Raw genomic sequence first — 26,903 nt, 5'->3', positions numbered from 1 at the left:
TCGCCTGGGTCTCTCTGCCTGATCTTAGGGCACTGGCCTGGAGAGGTGAGGGGGGTGTGTGTGATGAATTATCTCATTGCAGAACATCTGTCACACAGTAGGTTTACTTTGTGTAGAGCACCTGGCACACAGGAGGAGCATTTTGTGCACAATACCTGGCACACTCAGTGGACATGCTTTATGTGGAACCTCTAGCACATAGTAGGCACTCTTTATGTAGTATGTCTGGCACTCGGTAGGTAGTTTACATAGAACACCCAGCACACAGTAGGTGCACTTTACATAGAGTACCTAGCACACAGTAAGTGTGCTTTAGGTAGAGCACCTAGCACTTAGGAGGCATGCCTGAGGGAGGGTACCCAGCGCACAGTAGGCATGCTTTAGGTAGAACACCTGGCATACACAGGATTTGTGTAGAGTACTTGGCACACAGAAGGCGCACATTGTGGAGAGTCCCTGGCACACAGTGGGTGCACTTTATATAGTGTACCTGGCACATAGTAAGCACACTTCATGTAGAGTTCCCAACACACTGTAGGCATGTTTTTTGAGGTGCCCAGCACACAGTAGGTGCACTTTACATACAGTCTTCCGCAAGAGTAGGTTTACTTTATGTGGAGTGTTGACACACAGTAGAACAAATACCGATTTCCAGCCCTTTCTCTTCAGTCTGTCTTTTTGGAGGCTTCTGATCCTTTCCACCATCCTGTGAAACTCTTCTGCCCTAATCTCAGGCCCTCATCTGACCCCCCATTTCTCAGATGGTAAGACTGAGCCCACAGGGGGCTGGCACAGCCCACAGACATAGCCAGGGTGGGGCAGAACTCCATGCAGGGTCTCCCAGCTCTGCTTCCTCTGTCTGGGCCCTGCCCTCTCCTGGTCCCTGGCCCCTGCAGCCTTACCTCCTCACCCCCAGGTGCCCTCTTCAGACTGGACCCCTTCACCCCTGAATCTGATGCAGGTAATCCCCAGCCATGCCTGTTTCTTTGCTCCTGCCCCCAGCAGTCATGTTTCAACCCAGGCTCTGGGCTGCTTGGAGGCAGGACTTGAACTCTTGCCGGGGTGTGCAGTCCAGAGGCCAGAGGCTTCCTGATTCTGTGCTGAAAAATGGTGCAGGCCACCCTCCTGACTCACACATTGAGGGGAAACCAGAGATGTATTGGGAGGAGGCTGGCCTGATCCTGTTCCCATGGCACCTGAACTCTCAAGTTGAAGCTTTTACCTGCTGCACCCCAGCTTTGAAAGGGCAGAGGTGGCTGTTAACTTGGGGGCCGAGAGTCACCTTTGCCCATCCCTCAACTCACCCCCCCACCCCACGAGAGAAGTGCTGAGTTCTGAGGATCCAGAGCCTAAACTATCTTGATAACGCTCAAGTCTCCCTCCCCCCCACCATTTGGCCCACTGCCAAGTGGGGAGGGTGTAAGAAGGCAGGCAGGGATTGGATGGCTTAGCCTGGCTCCTGGTAGCCTTGTCCCCTAGGTCAGGGGCCAGAGGCAAAGACTTCCCAACAGGAGAGGAGAGGAGAGGAGGTTGTGTGATTAAGCTGCTCCTGACTGAAGGTACCAGGCTGGGTGTCCTGGCACCGGGTGGGGAAGGATGCTGCCCAGGTTGAGGGGGGCTCCAGGAAGCAGCTGTCCTGGGGTAAGAGGGGCTACCAGTGGGTGGTTAACTATCTCTTGCTCTGTGTCTCCTTTTCTCCCTCTCCCTCTGCCTCTTCCTCTGGAATTCTCCCGATCCTCCTCCCCCTTTGACCCCCCATTTGCCCAGTTCCCCCGCGCTCACCTTCCCTGCCCCTCCCTGTCCCTGTCCCTCCCATCCTGCCCCCCCCATTTGTGAGCAGTCCAGGGAGCTCACTTTCTGCCCCACTGCTGGGTCTCAGGGGCTCCCCCTCTGTCCCCTGTGCCCCAGGATGTCACAGTGGAGCCTGTCCTGGCTGGGCCTGGGGCAGCTGGCCGCCTCCCCGTGGCTGCTCCTGTTGCTGGCTGGGGCCACCTGGCTGCTGGCCCGCGTCCTGGCCTGGAGCCACCGCTTGCATGACATCTGCTGCCGCCTCCGGTGTTTCCCGCAGCCCCCAGGACGGAGCTGGTTTTGGGGCCACGTGGGCCTGGTGAGTGTGGGTAGGACATGGTCTGGGCTATCAGGGTGGATGGACTTCCTGAGGGGCCGGGAGTGGGGATCAGGGGTTGGGCTGGGGTCTGGGTCAGGGGAGAAGCAGGGAGGCTAGTGGAGCCCCTCTTTACTCACTCACTCTTCCACTCGGCTGTCCCAAGCCATTTGCACATCTTTGTCCTCCCACCTTTAGCCTGTTTTGGGTCCACTTCCTGCCTCTCTTCCCCCATTAATGTCCCCCTGAGGGGCTCCCATGGCAGGCTGCAAAGGCACAGTCCCCTGGGGTTCCCAGGGCCCATAGCTATCCTGGAGACCTTCTCCAGGGCGCTGTCCAGGGTCCACTCCTTGCCTGGCCCATTCCCTTGTGTCTGCTCACTTGTCTACAAGAATTAGCTATGACCTCCCTACCCCAACCCACAGGGGTCTAGCTTCCCACCCACACCCCTTCCCAGGACAGCTTCCTCTTCCCTGCTAAGATGTCCCAATGGGCCCATTATGCAACCTGAATAAAGTTAACCACTCGCTTCCCCTTGCAGAAGCTTTCTTTCACCCCTCTCCTGCACCCCAGATATTGACTTCTACTGTGGGTCTGCTCATGCTTAATTAAAGAGTTAATTGTTCAATTACTTATCTTCCACCTTTCCAACTAGATAGTTGCTCTGGGGAGCAGGCACTAGATGCCCAGCCGACCGGCTGGCCTACAGCAGACACTCAAATTAAGCGTTTGATGACACAGGTGGTAAACTTGCGTTCCCCTGCCATGGTCAAGGCCAAAGGATGAGCAGCTAGCTCCTCCCATCCCCAGGCAGGCTGATGGATGGGCACAGCTCACCTTAACTGCCCAGGATGAGGACCATGGCTGGGGAAGGACTTCCTGTGATTTTACTGCTTATTATAGTTAAGGTCAGAACGGGGGCATTCCCGAAGCTCATTGTGAAGGTTGCCTTAGATTCTGGGTCTTGGAATGTTCTTAACAAACCCTGGGGGTGGCAGGAATGTTATCAAGTTACTGCTCCCACTCCCCCTCCACGGCTTGGCCATGGAGACTGGTCTGGATCACTCTCTCTCCTCTAGTTCCTCTTGCTGTGTGAGCTCAGCTGAGTCACTCTCCCTCTCTGGACCAACCTCATAAAATGTCTCAGGGTCCCTGGGGAGCACAGGGCAGTCAAAAAGGTGAAAATGGCTTCTGTTCACCTGTCTGGAGCACCTGGGAGTATTTGTCAGGCCAGCATGGGGCATCCTAGAGGGATGGAGAGGGACTGGAGAGGATGCATCCCCAGGAGCTAACCATGCCATTTCTCCATTTGGGGGATGTGGCCCGGTTTCCTCATTTGTAAAGGGCACAACTGATCAGAGTCCATAGGTTCAGGGAAGATAGATAGATAGATAGATAGATAGATAGATAGATAGATAGATAGATAGATAGACAGACAGACAGGATGCTCTATGCACAGCTCTTACAGCAGGCAGTAAGGGCTCATAGGTGGGAGCTGCCCTCTTGACTGCTGAGCAGAGTTCACCTCTGTCCCCTGGGGTCTGCCAGGACTGGAAGGTCTGCTGATCCTTCACCATGTGAGGAACCGGCCAGGACATGACAAGGTGTGGGACTGAGCCCCAGTAGAAGTCCTGAGGCCACCCTGTTGACCACAAACCTTCCTCATGGGGACCTTGCTGAGTTTGGAACCACTCCCAGGAGAAGAAAAATCTGACTTCTCAAGCCATGGTTGGCCTCTTTGTGGGCAGAGAACATGTCTTCTCCCTGTGACCTAGGATGCACCTATGGGACGTGGAGAGGCCTCCAGGACCCTCCTGTCCCCAGAGGGAGGGAGCAGGAGGAAGCAGAGATTCCCTCTATCCATGCAGAATCTGGACGCCCTGTGCACTGCAGAGGCTGCAGGGGGACCTGCTGTGGCTCCTTCTGGGGAGATGACGACCCCTGTTTCCTTGTAGGTCCCCCCCACGGAGCAGGGCTTGAGGGTCATAACTCAGCTGGTGGCCACGTACACCCAGGGGTTTAAGTTGTGGCTGGGCCCCACCATCCCCCTGGTCGTTTCTTGCCACCCTGACATGGTCCGGAGTGTCACCAGTGCCTCAGGTACTCATGCAGAGCTTGTGGTGGTGGGCGCCTTGACACAACCCAGGGCTTTTAATCTCCTCATCTCCAAGCTTCCCTGCAGCCCCTGCAGGTCCCTGGCCACTCCTTCCCTCTTCTCTCTCAGCATCTTCCTCTTCCCTTCTTATATTCTCCAACCCCCTTCTCACCCTCTCCTCCCTCCACTGCTGTCTGCTTTCCCGCCCCCACCCTGGTGCTCTCGACACCACGGGGGCCCCAAGAGGCCTCATTCCAAGGTTCTGTCCTGGAGGAATCTCCAATCTTGAGAAGATGGATCTAGACAGAGAAATCCCCAAACTGGTGAGATAAGGAATTGGCCAGAAGGAGATGGCTGTGGCAGCCCAGCGGAGAATCAAGGCCTCTGTTGGGGCAGGCTGGAAGACTTCCTGGAGGAGGCGTTACTGGACCTGGGTCTGGGACAAGACTAAAAATTTTTTAAAAGCAGAGGGCAGAGTGATGCTGTGGACATCCATAGCATCTGAGGTCTCCTGCTGGGCCTGGTCTCGCGCTCACCCATCCCCAGGGCCAGAGCAATGAGGGTTGGCAGCGGGTGGAGTACCTGAGCTGCTATTTCTGTGATATCCACAGACACTCTGGTGGGTTGGTTCCTTCCACCCTATCCTACAGCTTGTCCACTGCATGTTCATTGCCCTCCTGCTCCAGGCCCCAGGAATCTCCCTGAGGAGAGCCCACCCCAGCCTGGCTCCCTTCCCGTCTTCTGCTTCTTCCACCTCCAGACAGATCAGGCTGAGCAGGGAAATGAGCAGCATCTGACAGAGACCTTGGCTTTGACACCCAAATTCTGGGTTAGCAGGGAAGACCCCCAGCTCTCTCTGGCTGCCAAGGTCTCTTTCAATTGTGAGTGATGGAAACTCAACCCCATATGGTCTAATCAAAGAAAGGACATCTATTTATAGTGAAGTCCAGGGATGTTGTCTTGAGGTATGGCTGGATCCAGGTCTCAAACAACATCATCAAAATCTGTCTTCATTTTTTTTTTTTTTTTTGGTTCTGTTTTGCACTGTGATGGCTTCATTCTCATTCTTGTAAAGATGAGTCCCAGAAGCTCAACCCCTGTGGAAAAGTCAGCTTATTCCCAACAGTTCCAGGAAAAGTTGCAGAATTCCCTTTAATTTTCCTGGCCTGCACCCCAAGGTCAATTTTTAATTAATTAATTAATTAATTTTAAAAATTTTTATTTATTTGAGAGAGAGAGAGAGACTGCACAAGCAGGTGGGAGGGGCAGGGGGAGATGGTGAAGCAGACTCCCTACTGAGCAGGGAGCCTGATATGGGACTCAATCCCAGAACCCCAGCATCATGACCTGAGCTGAGGGCAGACGCTCAACTGACTAAGCCACCTAGGTGCCCCAATTTTTCATTTAATTGCTGTGGATCTGATTGCCTGGTTTTGGCAAGCCTAAGTTCTCAGAGCTATTATTTTGGGACTCAAAGCAGTTCAGTAGCTAAGAACAGAGGCTCTGGGTTCAGACAGACCTGGGCTTAGATTTCAAGAATGTACTCAGTACCTGGGAGATTGTAGGCAAGTGACTTCATCATTCAGAGCCTCAGTTCTCTTATCTGGAAAATGAGGTTAGAAGAGAAGCCAGGTGAACGTGGTGTTTGGGATTCCAAATGGGGAAAGACCCTTTCTGTTTTTTAATCAGGGGACCCCAGTTGTCATATCGATGGTCTGGGGAGGGATCCCAGGAGGAGGCTGGGCTGCTGGAGGGGATTCATGAGGCTCAGGTCTGGGTCTTGCCCTGCACGTCTTTCTATCCCATGGCCACCTAGAAAGAGTGTGAATTGGGTCCTCTTTGTTCCTCTCCAGATTCAGAGCTCAGAGGAAGGTCTCCTGTACACACGGGACCTGGCAAGGAGCTATGGGGATGTGTGCTGCTGGTGGGTGGGTCCCTGGAATGCAGTTATCCGCATCTTCCACCCCACCTGCATCAAGCCTGTGCTCTTTGCTCCAGGTAGACACACCATGGTCACGGCTTACTCACTGCTGAGGTCTTTGTGCTGCTTCCAGCTTGGCTGGTGGCCCAGTTGCAGATGGGGGGTGGGTTGTGGTAGAGATGCCACTGTCTCTGTCTCACCTGGACCCCCCCGCCAGACCTGCAGTCATGTGTGCTCACGCCTAGGGTGTGATTGTGCAATGTCTGCTGGGTGGCCATGTCTGCTCACATTTATGTTTCCACCTGCCTTCTGGTTACAGCTGGTATACATCATGCTTGATTATACCTGGTATATAGTTATACCTGAGATCAAGTGAAGATGCCTTTAGTCATGTCTGGGGCTTGTCTGTGGCCAGGGATATTTGAGGCATGTGTGGGGTCTGTCTGGTTTTTGTCTGAGATACCATTTGAGATGTCCGGTTCTTCTGTAGGTCATGTCTGGGCCACGTTTGGGGTTTGTCTGAGGTCAGCGACCCAGAGTCCTGAGAAATGCTGAGGGCTTATGTGAGTCTTGTCCAGGGCAGGTCTTAGGATATGTCCATGTCATACCTAGTCCACAGCTGTGACATTAGTGGGTCATATTTAAGTCCTGTCTGGACCATCTGTAGGTCACACTGAGGTTTTGTCAGGTTGTTTTTGGGTCCATGTCAGAGCATGTTGCATCCTGTCAGTGTGTGTTATGCATGTTTTTTCATGTCAGGACATGTCAGGACATAGCCCAACACCTGGTGGGGCCATGTCAACTGTTGCAGGAGAGGTCAGGGGGCTCTGGGACAGATGAGGTGTCCTACTTTCCTGTAAAGGCATTTTGTGGAGTGCTGATTTGTGTTTGGGGGTTTTGAACATGTCCGACCAGGTAGGAGCCATGTCAAGGTCTGTTGGGGTGTGTTGTGTCATGTTAGGGTGCATCTAAGTACATAAGGGTGTGTCTGCAGGCTCTGCCTTTGCTCTGCTCTGTGCTGCAGCCTGGTCTGGTCTCCCTTCACCCCCCCCACTCCTCTCTGTTTCCTTTGCCGTTGTTTCCATTCCTATTATGCTGGGCTTGGAGGGGGTATGCAGACCCCTGTTGGGACCTTCTACCCCCCCAACCCAAAGTGCATCTCCTGATGGTCCTCATTCATGTCAGCTGCCATTGCGCCTAAGGACTTTGTCTTCTACAACTTCCTGAAGCCCTGGCTGGGTGAGTAACTGTGGGTAAAGGGTACTGGGGACAACCTTGGGGGCCCAGGGAAAGGCACTGCTCTTGTCCACTCCTCCTGGCTGCCTCTACTAGGGGATGGGCTTCTGCTGAGTGCTGGTGACAAATGGAGAAGCCACCGCCACATGCTGACACCTGCCTTCCACTTCAACATCCTGAAGCTCTATATGAAGATTTTCAATGATAGCGTGAATGTCATGCATGTAAGTCTTCTGAACCCAGGGTCCCAGCTGAAGCCTTGGGGGTGATGGGGGCTCTGTGACGTCTTGTCTGGAATACTGACTCTTCTAGGTTAGGTTTGGGGCCATTGCTCTTGCTCTCTGAGTCTCAATTTTCTCAGCTGTAAAATGGGAATAGTGGTCCTCACGTTGCAGGGTGGTCAAGATAATGTAATATAGTCATGTTCCTGGCACAAAGACGGTGCTCAGAAGGTGTTAGTTTCTCTGTTTTCCTTGCAAAGAAGCCTTGGAACCTGAGACACAGTTGAATGTCCATGAACATTACACAGTAGTTATTACTGAATTAATGAACCACTTCCAAAATCACTGGTCCCAAACAATTGAGGTTTATTATTGCTAACAAGTCTGTGAGTCAGTTGGCTGGGTCTTCTGGACACGGATGGGGTCACATGTACCTGTGATCAGCTGTGGGTCATGTATATACTTTGAAGATCTGGGCTCTCACATGTTTGGGGCTTGGCTGGCTGCAGGCTGATCTAGAGTGGTATCATCTCAGACAACTGAACTTTCTTTAATGTGATTTTCTCCCTCCAGAAGGCATTTCAGGTTTGTTCACATGGCTGAGGCAGGGTTCCAAGAGACTGAGAGGAAGCCTCAATGCCTCTTGAGATCTAGGTGTAGGGAGATCATCTCATCATTTTCACCATGGTCTATTGGTCAAAGCAAGGCAAAAGGCCAGCATAGAATCCAAAGGTAGTGAGAGAGGCTCCACCTCTTAGTGGCAGTTGCTGAAAAATCACGTTGCAGAGGGTATGGATATAGGGAAGTGAAGAAATGGAGGTGGAGGTTTTGTAAAGTGCCTGGGATTTTTTTCATACTTGCAAGCTGAGGAGTGAGATTGTTATTGTTTTGTGGATTCTGTCAGAAGACAGGAGACTCCTGTGTCAGAGACAAAAGACAGTTTATTACTCATGGTACAACAAGCACACAGGCTTCTTGATTTGCATTCTTTCTGTAAGTCACCAAATCCCATGAGGATAACACAGGTGGTCTTCAGTGCTTATGCAGTATGTTGCATGACAGGGTAGGGGTACCAGGTTTAGGGACTCTATGACTTTTTAGACATTAGAAGCAAGCCTGACATTTGTCCAGGGGGAAACATTACCCTATCCCTAAACACCTAAAGGTGTTTGCTGCAAACACAACTCTGAGAAATGGCTCAAGTATAGAACATCAGGGCCTTGCATTTTTGGGAGCATACCAGCAAGAATGTGCAGCTCATAGTGAAACAAAAGCAAAAATGAACTTTTGGGATTTCATCAAGATAAAAAGCTTCTGCACAGCAAAGGAAACTGTCAACAAAACAAAGAGGCAACCCACAGAATGAGAGAAGATATTTGCAAATGACACTACAGATAAAGGGCTGGTATCCAAGATCTGTAAAGAACTTCTCAAACTCAACACCCAAAAAACAAATAATCAAGTCAAAAAGTGGGCAGAAGATATGAAAAGACACTTCTCTGAAGAAGACATACAAATGGCTAACAGACACATGAAAAAACGTTCACCATCATTAGCCATCAGGGAAATTCAAATCAAAACCACATTGAAATGCCACCTTATACCAGTTAGAATGGCAAAAATGGACAGGGAAAGAAACAACAAATGTTGGAGAGGTTGTGGAGAAAGGGGAACCCTCTTACACTGTTGGTGGGAATGCAAGTTGGTACAGCCACTTTGGAAAACAGTGTGGAGGTTCCTCAAAAAATTAAAAATAGAGCTACCCTATGACCCAGCAATTGCACTCCTGGGTATTTACCCCAAAGACACAGATGTAGTGAAGAGAAGGGCCATATGCACCCCAATGTTCATAGCAGCAATGTCCGCAATAGCCAAACTGTGGAAAGAGCCGAGATGCCCTTCAACAGATGAATGGATAAAGAAGATGTGGTCCATATATACAATGGAATATTACTCAGCCATCAGAAAGGACGAATACCCAACTTTTACATCAACATGGATGGGACTGGAGGAGATTATGCTAAGTGAAATAAGTCAAGCAGAGAAAGTCAATTAGCATATGGTTTCACTTATTTGTGGAACATAAGGAATAGCACAGAGGACATTAGGAGAAGGAAGGGAAAAATGAAGGGGGGAAATCGGAGGGGGAAATGAACCATGAGACACTATGGACTCTGAGAAACAAACAGGGTTTTAGAGAGGAGGGGGTGGGGGGATGGGTTAGCCCAGTGATGGGTATTAAGGAGGGCACGTACTGCAGGGAGCACTGGGTGTTATACGAAAACAATGGATCATGGATCACCACATCAAAAACTAATGATGTATTGTATGGTGACTAACTTAACATAACAAAATTAAAAAAAAAAAGAATGTGCAGCTCAGTGACCATGGGCTACCTCTCTCAAAAAGGAGATTTTTCTCTTTTTAAAAAAAGATTTTATTTATTTATTTGACAGAGAACGAGACAGCGAGAGAGGGAACACAAGCAGGGGGAGTGGGAGAGGGAGAAGCAGGCTTCCCGCTGAGCAGGGAGCCCGAAGGGGGACTGGATCCCATGACATGACCTGAGCCAAAGGCAGATGTTTAACGACTGAGCCACCCAGGCACTCCCAAAAGGAGACTTTTTCTTAATTTATAACAATGAAATGATGAAAGCTAACATTAAGCACTTACTATTGCTAGAAACTATGTGCACATTCCATGACATATAGTGTCTCATTTGATTTTCACAACTCTATAAGGTAGAGATAATCTTGTCCATTACAGGTGATAAAAATGAGGTTCAGAGAGGTTAGGGAGCTTGCCCACATTCACACAGCTAGCACGTGAGCTAATAAGTGGAGCTGGGATTCCATCCTGGTTTATTTGACACCAGAGCAAGTCATCTTAACTGTTACTGAAGCTTTGGCAGGTGGAGCCCAGAGAGGGCAATGAGTTGACCAAGGGCACACAGAGTATAGGAGGCAGAGCCAGAATTTGAACCCAGGTCTCCTGACTCTCAGCCATGGGATCTTAATAATAACAGCTTCTACTTCTACCCAAGCCTGGTCCTCCTTGGGGATGGGTGCCTGGGGCCAGGAGGTTGGGTCTGGGGGATTCCATCTTGGAGGTTGGTGTTGAGAAGGGCTTCAGGGGAGGCAGGTTCCAGACCCTGCTCTGCCTCCTTCTCTTCCCAGGCCAAGTGGAAACGCCTGGTGTCAGAGGGCAGCACCCATCTGAACATGTTTGAACACATCAGCCTCATGACCCTGGACAGTCTGCAGAAATGTGTCTTCAGTTTTGACAGCAATTGCCAGGAGTGAGTCTCTGCCCCGGGCATGAGAACATAAGGGAGTGAATGGGGAAGGGAGGACTGGTCAGCACAATCAGAGGGGACTTCCTGGAGGAGATGGATCAGAGCTAGACATTGAAGGACAAGGAAGGGAAAGAGAAAGAGTGATCCTTTCAGGTAGGTAGAAATGTTTGATAAAGGCCATGGGGCCACAGTGAGCAAAGCATGTGCCACAGTGAGGAGTCACCTTAGGAATGAGGTTGGAGGGTTTGGCAGGAGCTGTATCTTAAGGACTTTCAAGATACAGACAAAGGCATATGAACTTTATCCTGAGGTTTCCAGGGAGGCATGGAAGGTGGTTGAGCAGTTGAGGGTCATGGTCAAAGCTGTTCTTGGACATCTGACTCTAGAGAAGACCAATCGTTGTGTAGACGGCGGATGGTATTGACATTGAATGCAAGACTAGGGAGGGGCCTGGGTCCACTGACCAAAGGGGAGAAGATAAAGTCTGAATTGCATGGAGAAGGAGGAGGAAAGCATAATGTCTCAACTGGGATAGGGTGCCTGGGGCATGGGGGCTGCTCATAGAAATGGGAATCAGGGAGAGAAGAAATTCTGGAAAGTCACGTCTCCTGGATCATCCCCACCATGTACCTGTGGGGCCATCTCTTCTCGGATACTCAGTTTTCTGATTGGAGGTACCTCCCACCTTCTGGTGGGAGGCATTTTCTCAGTCTTTAGGTGAGCTAAGCTGTTGCCCCCCCTTCATGTCCCCATCCTGCAGGAAGCCTAGTGAATATATTGCTGCCATCTTAGAGCTCAGTGCCCTTGTGGCAAAACGGCACCAACAGATCCTCATGCACACGGACTTCCTGTACTACCTCACTCCAGATGGACAGCGCTTCCGCAGAGCCTGCCGCCTGGTGCACAACTTCACAGATGCTGTCATCCAGGAACGGCGCCGCATTCTCTCTGATCAGGGTGTTGATGACTTCCTCGAGGCCAAGGCTAAGACCAAGACTTTGGACTTTATTGATGTCCTCCTGCTGACCAAGGTGGGTTTCTCTGGGATCTGAATTCAAGAGGTAGAATGGGTTTTGATTTCAAATTTCAGATTGAGGAACTGAGACTTGATTCAGAGGGCACTGGGGAGCCATGGAAGGTGCTTGAGGAAGGGAGGGATGGCTTAGGGATATGTTTTAGAGATGACTATGTGGAATGCAGCCTGCAGGGGACTGCTATGTCTGAAACTGGGAAGGGCCTGAGATTTTATTCTACTTAATATGGTAGTCTAGTGTGTGTGTGTGTGTGTGTGTGTGTGTGTGTGTGTGTGTGTTGTGTGTGTGTGTTTATTTATATACAAGAACCTAGATCAGAGAAGCCCATTTATTGCTCATGGAAATAAGGGTAGCCCAAGTAGAATTGTAGGTGTGGTTCCTCATTCTAAAATTCTTCTGAGAGCTACATGATGCTTTTATCTGTACATGCAACCATGCTTCCATCACAGGAGAGGTAACTCTGCATTATGAATCTTGGAACTTATGAAGGACTGCTGACAAATCTGCCCCTTCTTATTCTGTGTGTGTGTGTGAGAGAGAGAGAGAAAGAGAGAGTGTGTGTGTGTTGGTATATAAACAAGTCCTCTTCATTGAGAAGGCAAAACAATGTTTACAGGTTCTGTTGGCTTATTGCCAGGTGAGTTGAAGAATCTCTGGATTTACTATCCTAGAATGTGAGCAAATGGCTCTGGAGCAATGCTCAATCTCTAACTTCCAAGGGAAGTTGTCATTCAATCTCCTGTAATCCAGGTTACCATTTCAATTTTTTTCTGAAAATCCTCGTCAGGTAGAAACATGAAAATATTCATGGATCATTGAATTCCACCAGGATTGGAGGAGGAGGGAAAGAGGTCAAGGAGGAGAGCTGTGGGACGGGGTCTCTGGTGATAGAGAGCAAAGGAGGTGTAAGAGCGTAGGGTGGGCTTGGGTTTTTGGATGGCTGCTGGAGCTTCAGAGATTGTCTCAGGTTAGGCTCAGGAGGTCTCAGAGCTGATATGATTCGGTTTGTGTGTGTGTCGGGGGGGTGTCTTATTTCTCTCCAGGATGAAGATGGAAAACAATTGTCAGACAAGGACATCCGAGCTGAAGCTGACACATTTATGTTTGAGGGTGAGCATCCCAGTGTGGGACTATAGGGGGGCAGGGGTTTGTCCAATCCCAAGGACTTGGCAGGTTGGCCCTGGACCACCCCATCCCACCTCATCCTCCCCATCCCCCCTGACGCCCTTAATTAAGGGTGCTGTCCACCCTCTGGTGCTGAATAAGCCCAGAGATGTAAGTCTGGCTGCCTCTCAGGCCATGACACCACGGCCAGTGGCCTCTCCTGGGTCCTGTACAACCTTGCAAAGCACCCAGAGTACCAGGAACGCTGTCGGCAGGAGGTGCAAGAGCTCCTGAGGGACCGTGAGCCTCAAGAGATTGAATGGTGAGTGCAGGTCGTCATGGTTTTTTCCTGAACCTCTCTCATTGGCTTTGTTCCCTAGTTGGGGAAGGGGAAGAATCTTAGTGAGAAGTGAGAAAGATCTGGGCTGCTGAGAGAATTAGTGACAATGTATGAAGGCAGATGATGCCACTTAGTACATATTCAGTAAGTGAACTTCCACTCCATTCTCTTACTTTTCTCTCTTAAATCACATTTTTACCCCTGAATATCTTCACTCCCTAAATGTTTGTTTCTCTCTTGCCTTCTAATTTCTTCCATATCATTCAGTCCAGGATTCGTTTGGGATATGTGGTTTTAAAATCATTCGGTTCTTGTCCAGGAACACCTGCATCTTCATCCATCCAACCCCCATTCAGAGAACACTGCCACACTGCCTTTCTATTCCCAGTTCCGTACCTTCTCCAATTCTTACTAGTCCATACTGTGTCCTGGAGACCCAGGAAGGAACCTGCCCTGGCCCTTGTCTTCCAAGAGCTCTAGACTGGTGGGGGAATTGTGTCAGGTCAGGACACTCCTGGTCCACATGGGCTGGACTAGGGTGGAGAGTATGAGAGGCAAGGCTAAGGGTAGAGAGGGTGCCTCTGCTGAGACACTGAGTGATGATCAGTAGATATTTGGGTGTAGTTGGGGTGCAGTTAGTTCAAGAGGACAGAGTGGGCAAAAGTGAAGAGGAGTGGAGGAAGGGAAGAGGGAAAGGGAGAAGAGAGGGGGAAGGAGGGAGAAGGGGAGAGACAGAGAGAAAGAAGGGAGGAGGGGGAGGAGAGAGAGAGAAAGAGAGGCAGACAGGCAGACACACAGGTGCAGACAGAAAGAAAAAGAGAAAGAGACACTGACTCATGGTGAGGTGATGTGGCTGGGGAATGGCACCAGAGGCTGGTTGTGGGAGACCTTAGAAGCAATGTCATTGGTTTCAGTTGTTAACCCAAGGGCAATGGGGAACTGTGGAATTGTTTGAGCAGGAGGAAGACAGGTCAGATCTGGGTACCAGGAAGATCTTTCTAGGGCTAGTGTGGGGAACATACTGGAGAGGACAAGCTGCAGGATGGGGACCAGGGAGGGGATTCTGAGGTCTGGGGCAGACCAGGGGCTTGGGGATGTTGAGCAGGCATTGAACTGGACATGCATCTTGTAGTAGTATTTTCCACTCCAAGCCTTCACTCAGCACAGTGGTCCTGGGGGATAGAGTACAGAAACACTTTTATGCTGTTTCAACCAAGATTTCAAACAAAACTATACACTTGATTTAAAAAATGTATATAAAGAGAATTTTTTAAAAAGATTTTATTTATTTATTTGACAGAGAGAGACACAGCAAGAGAGGAAACACAAGCAGGGGGAGTGGGAGAGAGAGAAGCAGGCTTCCCTTGGAGCAGGGAGCCCGATGCGGGGCTTGATCCCAGGACCCCGGGATCATGACCTGAGCCAAAGGCAGACGCTTAATGACTGAGCCACCCAGGTGCCCCTGTAAAAGAGAGTTTATAATCAGGGCACCTGGGTGGCTCAGTTGGTTAAACATCTGACTCTGGATTTTCACTCAGGTCATGGTCTCGGGGTTGTGAGATTGAGCCCCATGTCCGGCTCCATGCTCAGCGTGAAGTACGCTTAAGATTCTCTCTCTCTCTCCCCCATCCCCCTCCCCCCTCAAATAAATTAATAAATTTTTAAGAGAAAGAGTTTATAATAGAAATGAACTTTTTAAAAAAAATCTTCACTCTAGGACTAACTCCTGTCAATGATTTCCTATGTGTCCTTCCAGAAGACCTCTATCCTTATACCTACATTTATATGAAAACTATCTCCCTACCCCATCCAATGGGAATTAAGGTCTATACATTGGCAGCGTGTCTTTGAGATCTTTTCTTTTCCTCAAAACATGAGTGTTGGAAAAGTAGTTTTGAATTACAAAAACAATGACGAGAACAAGTCCTTCTTGACCTGAGACGTTATAAAGGAGACTACAGTTATCATTGACTTCCTGCCCCCCAACTGAATGCCCTCCTGTCTCCCTAGGGGTTTCCAGATTCGTTGATTTGTCATGTGTCTTTCCAGCTGGATTGCCTTCCAGAGTCTCTGCGCTGATTTACTTTTCAGCCTGCAGTGTGTGATAGGACTTGTGAGCCCTAATTCCTCCTTTTTGATTGCTGTGTAATATTCTACCATAATGTCTGTGACATAATTTATCTAAATCTCTCCCACTGGTGGATATTTAGATTGTTTCTAGCCTTTGGCTAAAATAAACACGGGATAGTCAACACCTGTGAACAGTGACCCACGCTTACACATGTGAACCTCTCTCCACTGCGAATTTCCAGAAAGGCAATTGCTGAGTCAAAGACAGTCTGAGTTTTTGTCATTTTGATAGCTATTACAAATCTACTCCTGTCAGCCGAATTTGATGTTGTTAGCATTCCCATACCTTTACCTATGGTATTATTGTATTGAATTTTTAATCTTTGCCAATTTTTCATATTTCCTCTTTTTATGAACATTTCTTTAAATAAGAGGTTTAACATCTTTTGCACATTTTGGGGGGCTACTCCCAACACTTTTTAATATTGAGGTATAATTGACATACATTCTATTACTTTCAGGTGTACAACAGATGAGTTGATATTTGTATATATTGCAAAATGATCAACACAAATAGTCTGGCTAATATTTGTCACCATACATAATTATGGAATTTTTTTTTCGTGTGATGAGAACTTTTAAGATCTACTCCCTTAGCAACTTCCAAATATGCAATACAGTATGATTACCTACAGTATTATTAACTACAGTCAATACAGTATTATTAATGAAAATACAGTAACTATGTAATGCTGTAGATCCCTATGACTTAATTATTTTATAACTGGAAGTTATTACCTTTTGATTCCTTCACCCATTTTCCTCCCACCCCCCACCTCTGGCAACAACCAATCTGGTCTCTGTATCCATGAGCTTGTTTTTGTTGTTTGTTTGTTTCTTTAGATTCTACCTATAAGTGAAATCATATGGTATTTGTCTTTCTTTGTCTGACTTATTTCCTTAGCATAATGCCTGTAAGGTCCATCTATATCATTGCAAATGGCTTGATATCTTTTTTTATGGCTGAGTAACATTCCATTGAATATATATCACATTTTCTTTACCCATTCATCCATTGATGGGCACAAGTGGTTTTCATAACCTTGGCTATTATTAATAATGCTCCAGTGAACATGGGGTTATATATACACTTTTTGAGTTAGAGTTTTCATCTTCTCTGGATAACTACCCAGAGGTGAGATTGCTGGATAGTGTGGTGGTTCTGTTTTTTAATTTTTTTGAGGAAACGTCATACTGTTTTCCACAGTGTCTGAATCCATTTACAGTCCCACCAACTGCACAGGGTTCCTTTTTCTCCACATCCTCATCAGAATTTGTTATCTCTTGTGTTTTTAATAATAGCTATTCTAACAGTTGTGAGGTGTGAGGGGAGATCTCATTGTAGTTTTGGTTTGCATTTCCCTGATAATGAGTGATTTTGAGCACCTTTTCATGTACCTGTTGGCCATTCGTGTGTTTTTTAAACACGTCTATTTGGATTTTTCTTCTGCACACGTTGATAAGCCATTTGTCTTTCACTTTATGTGAGTGGTACTCACCTTTTTGTTGTTGTTGTTGTTGTTGTTTCTCTTTGAGGTTTTCTCTTTTTTCATATTTACTTATAATAACTCACTTAAAAAAGGAATCCTTTTCACTCTTGTGTTGCAAAAGATTGCCTTTTGACTTTTGAGGGGCACTTTTGGTTAATTTTTATGGAGACAAATTTGTCCAAATTTTCTTTCACAGCCTTACTGTCTATCCTTATTCTAGGGTTTTGTGGGCTTCCCTTACCAGATGTTAAGGCTTCAGTTACTCACATTTTCTGTTGCATGGGTCTCTTTTCCTGTTCTTGCAGCATGGCCACGCTGGGTGTTTGCTTGTTTGATCACTGCACCTTTGTGGTAGGTCTTAATATCTGGTAGAGTGAGTTTCTCTTCCTTAATCTTTCATTTTTATTTTTTAACAATTTAAAAAAGATTTTATTTATGAGAGAGAGAGAGTGCACAAGCAGGGGAAAAGGCAGAAGGAGAAGCAGAACCCCCACTGAGCAGGGAGTCCCATTGATCCCAGGACCCTGGGATCATGACCTGAGCTGAAGGCAGATGCTTAACCAACCGAGCCACCCAGGCACCCTTTCATTTTTATTTTTATTATTTTTAAAGATTTATTTATTTATTTGAGAGGTGGGGAGGGGCAGAGGGAGAGAGAACCTTAAGCAGACTCTGCGCTGAGCATGGAGCCTGACATGGGGCTCGATCCCACAAACCTGAGATCATGATCTGAGCTGAAATCAAGAGCTAGATGCTCAACCAACCACCCAGGCACCCCCTAATCTTTCATTTTTAAATTGACCTAACCCTTCATGATCTTTTATCCTTCCAGAAATGTTTTAGAGCAAGGTTATCAAATTCCTAAAGGTATCAGGTAGATTTTCACTTGAACTGAATATATTCTATTGGTTGAGTTAAATATATGATTGACTTGTGGAAACAGATTACTTCATGATATGAACACATACCATCCTAGATTGTGGAAGGAATACTCCCATTTTTGGATATTTGAATACTTTTAGTCTTTTGATAAAGTCTAAAATTTTTTCATAGAGATCTTATGCATATTTTGTTAAATTAACTCTAAGACACTTCTGTTGCTATGCTGACTCATATCTTCTATTTGTATTGAGAGAAGTTTAAAAATTCATTGGAATATACAGATTTCAATCTCTATATTTTTGGGGGGCTAAGCTTAATCCAGGTATTTATATCATCATCATCATCATCTTTTCTTTTATCTTGTCTAATTGATTGTTATTTCAACATGGAAAACTAATTTAAAAAAGATTTTTTTATTATGTCATTTAGTCACCATATAGTACATCATTAGGGAAAACATTTTTTTTAATATGCATGTAAATTTTGTGTCCAGTGAACCTAGTAAATTGTAAGCATGGAGTCTCATATTAAAAAAATTTAAAAAGCTCTTGGAATAACTGGGGAGCTATCCAGAAAAAAGTTAATTCAACTTGCGTCTCATGTCTTGTAATAATATAACATCAAGATGGAATCAAATATTTAAAATAAAAATTTTTTAAATAAAATTAAAAATTTTTTTAAACAAAATAAAAAAATAAAAGTGTCTTAAAAGCTCTAGAGGAAACTGTGGGAAATTATTTTATAATTCCAGAATATGGATGCCTTTCTTCTTGACACAAATCCCAAGAAATATACAAGAAGAGAATGCTATACTGTTGAATGAAAAAGATACAGAGCAGTGTGCATAATATATAGTATGCTACTCTAAAAATTTTTTAATGCAAAAAAGTAACTCTGAAAGGATAAATAAAAAATCAGAACCTAAGCAAACTGTGAGAATGGGAAATGAGTGGTGTTGAGTCAGAGGGGTGGTGTTTTATAGTTTTCCAGTTTGAACCAGTTAACTGTATGAGCTGTTAAAAATTTAAATCGCCACACAATTTGAAGGGGATTAAAGAAAAAGAATCTGGGATGCCTGGGTGGCTCAGTCGGTTAAGCGTCTGCCTTCGGCTCAGGTCATGATCCCGGGTCCTGGGATCGAGTCCCACGTCAGACTCCCTGCTCCACAGGGAGCCTGCTTCTCCCTCTGTCTCTGCCTCTCTCTCTCTGTTTCTCATGAATAAATAAATAAAATCTTTAAAAAAAATAAAGAAAAAGAATCTAACCCCCTTACTTTATCTTCAATGTTTATAAAGGTTTTCTGGTGTATTCTCTTGTGTTTTCTAAGCATAGAATCACTATCTGCCAAAAATGACACATTTACCCCTACATTTCAGATTGCATTACTCTCCTTTTTTCTCTTGTCTAATTGCATTAGCTAGTATCTTTAATACCATGATAGAAAGAACATTCGATCTGTTTCTGTTGTTTCTCACTCATTTGGCTTTTGATTTTGCTCTCTTGCAAGAAACAATATGTGATTTTTATGCAAATTTGTAAAACTTTTTATGGTTGGCTTTTGGGTGCCGTGTTTTGCTCAGAAAACCTTCTAAAAACACCCAGCTAAATTTTCTTTTCTTTTGTGATATTGCTTTTCTTTTTTCTTTTTTAAAAACCACTTTATTGCGGTATGATTGACATAAAAAGCTGTACATATTTAATGTACAAAACTCAATGAGTTTGGAGATATTTGATCCATCTGGAATTTATTTTGGTATAGGGAGAGGGGATCTCATGGGGCAGTAGAGGACTGGGGGGGGAGGGTCTCTGTTTTTGCTGCCTGGGTAATTGTTGGGGGGCTTCCTTAGGGACGACCTGACCCAGTTGCCCTTCCTGACCATGTGCATCAAGGAGAGTCTGAGGCTGCATCCCCCGGTTATAGTCATTGCCCGCTGCTGTACCCAGGACATCAGGCTCCCAGATGGCCGGGTCATCCCCAAAGGTGCCCACAACCTCAGGGGGAGGATCCTCCTGGGTAGGAAGAGGGGCCCATCAGGCAGAGGGAAACTTCCTGACTGGTCCCTCATCTCCCACAGGTGTTACCTGCCTTGTTAATATTTTCGCGACCCACCACAACCCATCCGTGTGGCCAGACCCTGAGGTGCTGCTTCCCCCTCCGTCCCCACGGCCCACCCACCTCCTTGTCTATTCCTCCAGGGGGACCTAGGGGAGGGCGCAGGGTTCTGACCTGGCAAATCAAACATCACCTTCCACCATCAAACACAAGTCTTCCCTTCCCAAGCTGGCTGTCCTGGGAAACCCCATCCAGCAGCCCTGCCTCTCTCTGCCCCTAGGTATACAATCCCTTCCGCTTTGACCCAGAAAACATCAAGAAGATGTCGCCCTTGGCTTTTATTCCCTTCTCTGCAGGCCCCAGGTGAGCGCAGTGGGCAACTGAGGCGGGACAGGGTGGTGGGGCCAGGGGTCTGGGACTGAGATCCCAGACATGGCTGTGAGGGCGTGAAAGGGGGAAATTGAGGATGGCTCTCCTCTCCCCTCTTCCAGAGGTTAGAGGTAAGCGTTTGGGAAGTGGAGGTTGCGTGGGTCTAACAAGGGCTCCTCGGTGTGGGCAGAGCCCCTTCCCCCTGTCTGTTGGCCTGAGTTCAGGGCTGGGGTCTGGGCCAAGCTCAGGGGATAGGCAAGCCCACATGGGGGTCCCAGGCACGGTTAGCCCCCTTATGGATCCCTGCAGGCGGGACTAGGGGTCCCAGCCCAAGTTCTGGGCGCGATGGGACCTGCTGGGGTCCCTGGTGAGTCAGAGCCCCCACTTCCGCCCTCAGGAACTGCATTGGGAAGACGTTTGCCATGACCGAGATGAAGGTGGTCCTGGCGCTCACGCTGCTGCGCTTCCGGGTCCTGCCCAACGAGGAGGAGCCGCGCCGGAAGCCAGAGCTCATCCTACGCGCAGAGGGTGGACTTCGGCTGCGCGTGGAGCCGCTGAGCTCGGGCCCCCGGTGACCCGCCAGCTCGTGGCTTGGGATCCACCCAGCACCTACACGCCTCGCTTTGCAGAATCCCAGGAATAAAACTTTGAGGTCTCCTCTGCCCGAGCCTCATCGAGAGCCAGCAGGGGGCGCTTGGGACCTGATGGAACACTAGGGTCGGGGAGGCCGGGTGGAGAGGAGGCTGGTGTCTGAGCCCAAGACCCTGACAGTCTTTCCAGCTAACCACAGGCCCCCATGTTGATTGCAGGTTCTCCCAGAATCCAGCCCTGTGGTCACTCCAGATTTCCAAAGAACAGACAGAAAATAGAACAAAGAAAAGCATCCTAAAACTCTAACCTAAGTGGTCTCAATTCAATAACTGGGAAGGGGTCTTCAAACTGCCTGCCAGCACTCCATCTATATGATGTGGTTTGAAGTTTGGGGCTCGGAGCTTCCCCCCCGCCCCGAAAGAATTCTTGAAGTCTTTGGTGCAAAAAGGTGGTTTTATTAAAGCACGGGGATAAGAGCTGCTGCCCTGGGATTGTGAGGAGCAGCAGATTATATACTTTGTGAGTTTGGGGAGGTAGAGACAAAAGGAAATATCCAAAAATGAGTTTCATATGGTAAAGAGTCACAGGATACTAGAGGCCTAGGTATTATCAAGCTAAGGTTGTTTTTTTTCTCTAGCATTAATATTAAGAGAGTTGGGAGTTTCCTGGAGGAACGGTATACTCTGCCTGCCTGAAGTATTTGTCAATAGGCTGCAGGTCATAAAGATATTTAATCTTATCTACATTTCCTTCTGCCTTTGTTCCCCACATCATTCCCCCCTGAACAGTTTTGGCCCTTAAATCTTTGAGGTTGCCGGGGATGGAAGTCTTCTGTAACTTCTTCCTGCTGAATAGGGGCATAGAGATGTTCTTACCTTTGGGTCAACATTGGTCAGCTGGGGAATTTATACATAGGAATTACCAAAGACAGAGGCTGCCAAACCAAGGTAGATAACATATGAACCTCCTTGAGTAGAAAGGATTATCTGTCTCGTGGAAGTCATGGCAGTGAAGGGGTCTTGACACCAGATAGGGAGACACCAGAAAAGACAACAAATTAGGTTAATATTATAATGAGAAAGAGAAGCCTGAATAAAAAAAAAAGCTTTGATAATTGGTCAAAATCTTTCTCCAGTCCAGGAGTTTAACCAATCACTAAAGGACAGAGAAAGAGAGAGAGAAAGAGAGAGAGAGAGAGCATTTAAAGTGCCGTTTGAATATCTATATCTTTTTAGCAATATCTTTTTGGTGATATCTGGAATATATACCCAACATTTTGTTCTTATGGTAGCACATATTCCATCTTGTGCAGTTAAAATACCCAATACCATTTTGAAAGTCATTTAAGGCCTCGATGGCATAGCAAGTGGTGTGAGCCATCCTCTGTTTTGTTTAGCAAGTAATCAAGTAATGAATAAGAGGCACCTTTATGGAAACAAAAGAAAAAATATAGTCTAATGGTCAGAGCAAATTATAAACCTAGAGTCAAGTCTTGAGTGCTTAAAATCTAATATCTATAAAGATGTGTTGTTGAAACATTTTCTCTCTATAATAACCCTCATTTTAAATCTGGGATAGCCAAATCAGGACCAATTCATTTGAAAAATATGTCCAGTTTTATTTTATTTTTTAATTTTTAAAAAGATTTTATTTATTTATTTGAGAGAGAGAATGAGAGACAGAGAGCACGAGAGGGAAGAGGGTCAGAGGGAGAAGCAGACTCCCCGCTGAGCAGGGAGCCCGATGTGGGACTTGATCCCGGGACGCCAGGATCATGACCTGAGCCGAAGGCAGTCGCTTAACTAACTGAGCCACCCAGGTGCCCAAAACATGTCCAGTTTTAACAAACTTGACCTAATTATTTACATAAGCTTAGCAAGAATAACGTTTGGCCATATAGATCTTTCAAAATCTGCTTTGCTGGAACTTTCATAAGGAATCTCGATTGAACTTTTAGTAGCCTCTCTAGGCCAGAAGCCAAGCCAAGTGCTTGTCATCAGACATGCCTCCAATACCTGTAGGTTTGGGTGAATTCCTCTTCATGAGGTCCCTGAAGTATTCTGAGTTTCTTGCACCTGCCAGGAAGTGACATTCTCTTCTCACCTGGTGAGGCTGCTGGGAACTCCCAGCAAAGTATTAACATTGAGGCAGCCCAGGTCCCAGAGGAAGGTCACTCTCCCTGTCTCAAGGACCCATCGAATGGGCTGCAAGTAATAAGGAAATTCATTTTTTTTCTTTTGTCTTTGTTTCCCACATCATAGCCACTATGGAAAACACTATCCTCAAAATATTGAAAATAGGACTGCCACATGATCCAGCAAGCTCACTTCTGGGTATTTATCTGAAGGAATTGAAATCACTATGGCATAGTGATATCAGAACTTGCATGGTCATTGTGGCATTGTTTACAAAAGCTAAGACACTGAAATAACCTGAATATAATATGTAGTGGAAGATATATATATATATATATATGAAAATTGGAAATTTGGAAATTCCAATAAATTGGAAAATTGGAAATTTCAAAGCAAGAGAGTCATGATGGTATGTATATATAATATTCCATTAAAATATATTTTTTCAATGGAATATTATTCAGCCATAAAAAAGAAGGGAATCCCGTCTTTTATGGCAACATGAATAACCTTGAGGGCATTATGCTAAGTAAGATAAGTCAGGGAAAGGCAACTACTGTATGATCTCACTCATATGTAGAATGTATAAAAGCTGAAATCATAGGAAAGGATTAGATTTGTGGTGGCTAGAGGTTGGGGGTGAGGGAAATGAAATTTTGTCAAAGGTTACAAACTTTGTGACCCTAGTACCCCTCTCCTTCACATCTACTATACAACTCTCAAAACATTTAGGTGTGGCTGTACCCCAAGCTGGTTCCTCAGAAATCAGGGGAGAATCAGATCTACTTCTCTGGGCATGGAGTTCCTGGTTACCAAGCTCATTGCTTACTTGGTGAGGCTTGGGGTCCCAGCACACCCGCATCCCACCCCCAGTATCATGTGACGGTTCCTCCTGCATCTCTCCTCCCAAGTTTTCTTGGATGAACAAAGCCTGACCAATTTTTTTTGGGGGGGGGGGATGATTTCGCTCCTCCCTGTGTTGGCCAGAGGTGTTGGGACAGTGTGGTTTTTGAGTGATTTCCTACAGTGTTGGTTCCTTCTTTCAGGCTGGGAGATGACAACCACCATCCCAGGAATTCTCAATAATTTTTTATTACTTATAAAAAACCCCTAAAACCAACATTTAGGTGTAGCTATTCCTCTACAAGCAAAAACAGTACAGACTTTTTTTTTATTGTGTTGTGTTAGTCACCATATAGTACATCACTAGTTTTTGATGTAGTGTTCAACGATTAATTATTTGTATATAACACTCAGTGCTCATTACAACACGTCCTCCTTAATAAAACAAAAGCATGTGGGTGGCAGGAGAGGGAAACCCTCTTTCGCCTTTATGGGCTCCACCATCTAGGGTAATTGGAATGAGGCTTGTCTGCACAAAGAGAGGAAATAAAACCACAGGGAAACCCTCTTTCGCCTTTATGGGCTCCACCATCTAGGGTAATTGGAATGAGGCTTGTCTGCACAAAGAGAGGAAATAAAACCACATGTGAAAATTGGAAATTTCGGGGCGGAGCAAGATGGCGGAGGAGTAGGAGACCTAGATTTCGTCTGGTCTCAGGAATTCAGCTGAATAGGGATCAAACCATTCTGAACACCTACGAACTCAACAGGAGATCGAAGAGGAGAGTAGCAACAACTCTCTGAACAGAGAAGCGACCACTTACTGGAAGTCAGGTCACTGCTCCTCCAGCAGGGACCCAACAAGCGGCAGAGCTGGGGAGACTCCCCTTTCTCCCCCGGGAGGAGCGGCGTGGGAACGGACCTCAGGGATCTGCTGGGTTTGGAGACTCCACATGGGGTCGGGTGCCAGAGATACAAACGCTCGGTCACAGGCTGGGTGAGCACGGAGTGCAGCCGGAGACCGGGAAGATGGGAGTGACTGCTTTTCTCTGGGGGCGCACTGAGGAGCAGGGTCCCAAGTTCTCAGCTCCTCCGGGTGGAGATTGGGAGGCCACCATTTTCGCCCTGGTCCTCCAAAGCTGTACAAGAGCTTGCAGGGAAAAAAACCTCCTGAGAGCAAACCCGAGCAGCTTGCTTAGCCCAGACCGACAAGGGCGGGGCAATTCAGCCTCCAGCAAAGACATTTGGAAACCATGGCAACAGGCCCCTCCCCCAGAAGATCAGCATGAACAGCCAGCAAGCCAAGACCAAGTTTACCGATCTAGGAGAACGGGAGAACTCCAGCGCTAGGGGAATACTGCACATAGAATTCATGGCTTCTTTTACCATGATTCATTAATTCATCAAAGTTAATTTTTTAACTTTTCTTTTAATTTTTCTTTTTCCTTTTTTCAACCAAATTCTTATCAATCCCTTTTTAAAAAAAATTTTTTATTTTTCATTTTTAGAGTCATATTTTATCCCTTCATAGTAGTTACTCTTATTTTTGGCATATATATATATAAGTTGTTCTCTCTTTAAAATTTTGAGATACAGTTTTTTCTAACAGATCAAAATATACCCTAAATCACTAGTGTATGGCTTTGTTCTAGTCTCCTGCCTGATCACATTCTCTCCCTTTTTTCCACTTTTTTTAAATCTTCTTCTTTCTTTTTTCAAACAACTTATCTTATCAATTCCTTTTATAAAATCTTTTATAATTTTCATCTTTACAGTCATCTTCCATCCCTTCATTGTATCAACCCTTATTTTGTACATATATGTCTTTCTTCCTTTAAAATTTTAGGAGGCACTTTTTTTCTAACAGACAAAAATACGCCCAAAATCTAGTGTGTGGCACTGATCTATGCACTAGCCTGATCATATTCTGCTTTTTTTGTATTGTTCTGTTTTTGTTTTTATCTTTTTTTTCTTTTATTTTCTCTTTCTTTTTTCTTTCTTTCCCTTTCTTTTCCCCTGGTTTCAGGTCTTTTCTGATTTGTGTACAGTATATTTGCTGGGGACATTGTTAACCTGTTAGTATTTTGTTCTCTCATTCATCTATTCTCCTCTGGACAAAATGACAAGACGAAAAAAACCACCTCAGCAAAAAGAAAGAGAGGTAGTACCGTCAGCCAGGGACCGACTCAATATGGACATTAGTACGATGTCGGACCTAGAGTTCAGAATCATGACTTTAAAGATACTAGCTGGGCTTGAAAAAAGCATGGAAGTTATTAGAGAAACTCTTTCTGGAGAAATAAAAGAACTAAAATCTAACCAAGTCGAAATCAAAAAGGCTATTGATGAGGTGCAATAAAAAATGGGGGCCCTAACTGCTAGGATAAATGAGGCAGAAGAGAGAATCAGTGATATAGAAGACCAAATGATGGAAAATAAAGAGGCTGAGAAAAAGAGAGAGAAACAACTACTGGATCACGAGGGCAGAATTCGAGAGATAAGTGATACGATAAGATGAAACAACATTAGAATAATTGGGATCCCAGAAGAAGAAGAAAGAGAGAGAGGGGCAGAAGGTATATTGGAGCAAATAATATCAGAGAACTTCCCTAATATGAGGAAGGAAACAGGCATCAAAATCCAGGAGGCACAGAGAACCCCTCTCAAAATCAATAATAATAGGTCAACACCCCGACATCTAAGAGTAAAACTTACGAGTCTCAGAGACAAAGAGAAAATCCTGAAAGCAGCTCGGGAGAAGAGATATGTAACCTACAATGGTAAAAATATTAGATTGGCAACAGACCTATCCACAGAGACCTGGCAGGCCAGAAAGGACTGGCAAGATATCTTCAGAGCACTAAACGAGAAAAATATGCAGCCAAGAATACTATATCCAGCTAGGCTATCATTGAAAATAGAAGGAGAGATAAAAAGCTTCCAGGACAAACAAAAACTAAAGGAATTTGCAAACACGAAACCAGCCCTCCAAGAAATATTGAAAGGGGTCCTCTAAGCAAAGAGAGAGCCTAAAAGCAGCATAGATCAGAAAGGAACACA

At 46.2% G+C, this 26,903-nt stretch overlaps 1 protein-coding gene across 4 annotated transcripts; it reads left to right on the top strand.

Moving 5' to 3' along the window:
• Window positions 1–1,451: 1,451 nt before the first annotated feature.
• On the top strand, window positions 1,452–21,604 carry LOC114202204 (cytochrome P450 4F3-like). 4 transcript variants are annotated; one of them, XR_003607768.2, is made up of 14 exons: window positions 1,452–1,559; window positions 1,909–2,107; window positions 6,053–6,197; window positions 7,306–7,359; window positions 7,453–7,580; window positions 10,754–10,875; window positions 11,633–11,903; window positions 12,950–13,016; window positions 13,203–13,332; window positions 19,700–19,833; window positions 19,928–19,992; window positions 20,186–20,268; window positions 20,672–20,926; window positions 21,084–21,604. XR_003607768.2 is itself a non-coding variant. In XM_028095303.2 (13 exons), the coding sequence occupies exons 2-13, from the start codon at window positions 1,910–1,912 to the stop codon at window positions 20,847–20,849; spliced, it is 1,575 nt and encodes a 524-aa protein (XP_027951104.1). In that variant the 5' UTR covers window positions 1,452–1,559; window position 1,909; the 3' UTR covers window positions 20,850–21,604. The 4 variants fall into 4 exon arrangements, 3 of the variants coding, with proteins under 3 accessions (XP_027951104.1, XP_027951106.1, XP_027951105.1); XM_028095303.2 differs by having other exon boundaries at window positions 20,672–21,604; XM_028095305.2 differs by lacking the exon at window positions 6,053–6,197 and adding an exon at window positions 4,060–4,204 and having other exon boundaries at window positions 20,672–21,604.
• The last annotated feature ends 5,299 nt before the right edge of the window (window positions 21,605–26,903 follow it).

This window comes from Eumetopias jubatus, unplaced genomic scaffold (genome assembly GCF_037043125.1).
Source record: "Eumetopias jubatus isolate StellerSeaLion01/CBP00866 unplaced genomic scaffold, mEumJub1_p1.0 scaffold_1, whole genome shotgun sequence".
Classification (NCBI taxonomy): Eukaryota; Metazoa; Chordata; class Mammalia; order Carnivora; family Otariidae; genus Eumetopias; species Eumetopias jubatus.
The sequence above is the reverse complement of the archived record's forward strand: the minus strand, read 5'-3'. Positions and strand labels throughout refer to the sequence as shown.

Bases quoted from the DNA above. Each gene is read 5' to 3' on its own strand.
- LOC114202204 (XM_028095303.2), top strand. From the start codon at position 1,910: ATGTCACAGTGGAGCCTGTCCTGGCTGGGCCTGGGGCAGCTGGCCGCC. The intron at 7,360-7,452 runs GTGAGTAACTGT...TGCCTCTACTAG, and splicing joins CTTCCTGAAGCCCTGGCTGG to GGGATGGGCTTCTGCTGAGT. The intron at 20,269-20,671 runs GTGAGCGCAGTG...TTCCGCCCTCAG, and splicing joins CCCTTCTCTGCAGGCCCCAG to GAACTGCATTGGGAAGACGT.